Here is a 3,968-nt window from a genome sequence, read left to right on the forward strand (position 1 = left end):
AGACACTTTCAAAAAAATCCATTTCTTGTTTAGAAACCCTTCTTGGACAGAAGTCAAACATATTATTCCGCAGCTAAAGCGGAGAAAGACAAGCGAGCCACAAAAAAGGGCCACTTTCATTGTAATTCATTGACTTGTTGAAAACGGCAGGCGAAGAAAAGGGCCAGACATTAATAGCCGCAGATGCCCTCGTGAAGGGAGAGTCTATGTCGGCATTATGGCTTTTGTTCGCACTCACTTCAACTGTTTAAAAGGGGGGTTAACTCAATCCATCAAATTGTCTGAAATGGTGAGGAAATTTCAAAAACCATATGGCCTCCAAACGTTCGCGTCCTTTTTGTGCGGTGGGACACACTTGTCTCAGTATTGCAGGCAGCGGGGGGCGGCCCTGCTCCTTTGTGGCTCGGCCCATCGGGGGAACGCTGCTCATTTGTCCCCACTTTTCATGCTTTGCGCTCAAAATTACGGGCCGGACCCGCAGAACAAAAAAAGCCCCCTAAAGGCCGACCGAAAGTGGGCCAAAACTTTGTGTTTTCGTGGCATCCTAGTCTTTATTTGCCGGGGCCAGATTTGTGTTTCTCACATAAATTTTTGGCCCGAATGGAGTAACACGTCTGCGGGTCAAGAAGCCACGATACGCATTTAAGACGTGAAAGGACATGGGAGATTCCGGGCCACAATATGTTTAGAGCATCCTCGTAGAAAAGGACACAAAGGGATTATATAGTGCGGTATAATACGTTTAAATAGACGCGTTTGATGGCTTTACACGCCCGGGCGGCGGCTTTGCATTCGAAAGAATGAAAATGTTTCATAAAGGAAATATCCAGAAAAAAAGCCATTTTTATTCCCACTGTTGCCTATATACATTGCAGTCTGTGCATTAATTGGTTTTCAATTCCTGATTTTTAGAAAGGCACTTACAGGTGTTCAAATCATAACAAACGGTATCCAAACAAAGTAATCTAAAAAAAAATGCCTTAAAATCACCGCAATAAAAAGTTTCTCACCATCAAATAAAATGCACCATTGTAGGGGGAAAACCGTTCCAATTTTCATGCACTTCAGCAAAAAATGAGAAGAGTAGAGGAACCTGCGCTGGCTCGCCAAACACAAAACGTTAAAAAACAAACAAAAAAATTGCCGACGGTAAAATAAATAGAATAGTAATCACAAATCAAATCATGCATTTGCATGCAAAACAATTGGGTGAGACCTTAAGTGAAATTATGGAAACGGACATGAGTGTGTGTCTGTGTGTGTGTGTGTGTGTGTGTGTGTGTTCTGTGAGTGTGTGTGTGAACGCGCGCGCGTGTTGGGTGTTTAAAAAAAGAAACAACAATAACAGTTAGAATAATAAGTTACACGTGTCATTTTTGACCATATTGCTTTGATTGAAAAAATTGTTTGTTACACGATCGTGAATTACCACTGCATATTTCTTTTTGTGTCTCCATGCTTATGTGTGCCCATACAAAAGTATAATACATTTTGGTACATGTTCGGAAAAGTGGTACACAATTTAAGCAGTAGGTTATACAAGTGAGTCCTCGACGATGCCTTGTGTCCATCGTTTGTTTTTAAATTTTCTTTTGGCTCAGTCATCCACGTCAATCTCGACGTCCTCGTCCTCTGAGCATTCTTTGCTCGTTGTGTGGTCTGAGAAAGGGGACAGCGGGGATCTCGTCAGTTTCTGGCCGAGATCGTGCTCATGCTGGCCCCCCCGCGTCGGGGACTCGACTCGTGGATGGCCCAGCGTGCCATTGGCGCATTTCTCCAGGTCGGCCAGCTTGGCCAGCTTGTCCAAGGGGACCTGACCAATCGCCTTGGCCGACTCCACGTCTGCCTTCATCTCCTCCAGGTCCCGCTTTAGCTTGGCCCTGCGATTCTGGAACCACGTGATGACCTGCGCGTTGGTCAGGCCCAGCTGCTGCGCGATCTGGTCCCGGTCTGCCGGGGACAAGTACTTCTGGTACAGGAAGCGCTTCTCCAGCTCGTAGATTTGATGGTTAGTGAAAGCCGTGCGGGACTTTCTCCGCTTCTTCGGGGTGGTCCTCTGGCCGAAGAGGGTCATGCCGTCACGGCCTAGAGAGGAAAGACGACGACGTTAAAAATATATCCTTAATAAGAAAATGGTGGAGATGTTGATCACCGCAGGCACTAAAGTGCACGTGCAACATCATAACCACTTGCCCAACACAATCAATTACTTCTTTTTGTTTTTAACAAATATTGGGGTTGATTTTATTTTCATACCAAACTGGAGTGTATACGTTCACTCACATGTTGTCTCCTTAATCATTAATCAAAACAGGGTCGTTCTCCACTCTCTTGCATCTTATTAGTGGTGCAGATGCAGCTGATGTTAAGACAGGTGTATTAAATCTTTCGAAATGTAAGTAGATTACCGTAACAATCCAGATTTGTAGAATTTGGAGGCGGGTGGTGGGCACAGCCCCACAAAAATAAACATTAAAACAGAATAAAAATAGGACGACTGCAAAAAGGAGCTGAAATTGCATTTATTGTCCACGACTGATACATTTGCAGGTGTCCAAGTCACATTTGAGTGAATTTGATATTTTTCCAATATTGGCCAGTCCACATGGTTGGTGTTATTCTGATTTTAGTTTATTACTATTATTACAAAGTGCTGACCATTTTTTTTAATTTGCTTGCTTTTTTTTCCCACGATGCAATGCTAATGAATAAACTTGCCGTTTTTTCGGAGGTTTAAAAAGTGCTGATAATTTTTAAAATGGAGAATATCTTGGACGCACGTATACCTTCGGCCGCCTGTAGCACGCTGACTTCCAGCCCCTTGAAGGTCTTGCTGGCCAGCTCTTCCAGAGCGCACAGCGGCGACGTTTGTGTGAGCAGAGCCCGGCCGGCCAGAGGCAGGCTTGAGGCGCGGTGTTTCTCGCTGGACGAGATGAGATGCGCCGTGCCGCAAATGGTGTAGCTTCGCTTCACCGACGGCTTGTTGAGGATGTCCTCGATGCTGAAGGGGGTCAGCGGCTTGTTGGAGTTGGCGGGGGGCGGCAAGTGGTCCAGTGGGCTTCGCCTCCTGTTTTCCCCCGCATCACATTTGGCCACTTCTTTGGATGTCATCACTGGGGGTGAGTCGGACTCGGTCGGGCCGGCTGGGGGAAATGAACTCTTCAAACGAGTGAGGCTATGCAGGCGCGAGAAGGGTGCAAAAGTCACATAACAGAGGAAGACTGGAGGTGGACAATCTTATTCCAAAATGGGATGCCTTCAAAGTGCTCCTCCGGAAGTGTGGTGCAGCGAGAAGCCTCCCTGAAAATGGCGAGCTCCGAGCACTTGACGATTGCTAACAAGTTATCATTGACTGGTAGCTAATCAATTATTTCCAGTGGCACTTTCGCCCTCTTCCCTTTCACTCTTTGACTATGTTGCAGTCCAGCGCGGAGGTTTTTGCGACTGGGAGGGGGCGGTGGTGTGCGGGGGTCCCATTAATTAGGATGCATGGTTGGAAGGAGGAGGAGCCCGGCGGAATTATCATGCGTTGTACTCATATCATCTTTGGTCTAATTTAGTCGTGTGGTGACTTACGAGAATAGCCTTGTGGAGTCAATGAGGGGGGAGGAGGAGGGGGTTGGAGGAGGAGGGAGTGAGGAAGGGGGGCATGAAGGAGAGGGAGAGAAATCACTATCCGTTGCCTATTTAAGCCTTTTTACGCATAAAAGTTCACTTTCAGCTGGCGTTCTTTCATTTTGTGTTTTGAAGAGGTTGGATTATTCGACGAAAGGACACAGGTTTGTTTTGGTTGTCGCACTTAGTCACAAGGATGCTGTTTTTGTTTTTTGTTTTTTTCCCTCGACCAAAGCTGGATGATTTTTTTCTTTTGTAAAGGTATAAAGTCGAGCCGAGCCGTATATCAACTCTGATGATGCCTCCTCTGGGGCGCCAGAGAAGAGAAGAGCAGCATGCGGCCCTCTCATCAT

The 3,968-nt window shown here is 46.3% G+C and overlaps 1 protein-coding gene across 1 annotated transcript; it reads right to left on the reverse strand.

The window, feature by feature from the left end:
* Positions 1–1,597: 1,597 nt before the first annotated feature.
* On the reverse strand, positions 1,598–3,310 carry lbx1b (ladybird homeobox 1b). The gene is made up of 2 exons (XM_088420047.1): positions 2,787–3,310; positions 1,598–2,085 (listed from the first exon to the last, which is right to left on the reverse strand). The coding sequence occupies exons 1-2, from the start codon at positions 3,109–3,111 to the stop codon at positions 1,598–1,600; spliced, it is 813 nt and encodes a 270-aa protein (XP_088276173.1). The 5' UTR covers positions 3,112–3,310.
* Positions 3,311–3,968: the final 658 nt, after the last annotated feature.

This window comes from Hippichthys cyanospilos, chromosome 7, assembly GCF_059441005.1.
Source record: "Hippichthys cyanospilos isolate Australia breed blue-spotted pipefish chromosome 7, RoL_Hcya_1.0, whole genome shotgun sequence".
Taxonomy (NCBI): Eukaryota; Metazoa; Chordata; class Actinopteri; order Syngnathiformes; family Syngnathidae; genus Hippichthys; species Hippichthys cyanospilos.

Coding starts and splice junctions, on each gene's coding strand:
- lbx1b (XM_088420047.1), bottom strand. CDS start 3,111: ATGACATCCAAAGAAGTGGCCAAATGTGATGCGGGGGAAAACAGGAGG. Junction 2,086..2,786: donor CGTGCTACAGGCGGCCGAAG/GTATACGTGCGT, acceptor TTTCCTCTCTAG/GCCGTGACGGCATGACCCTC.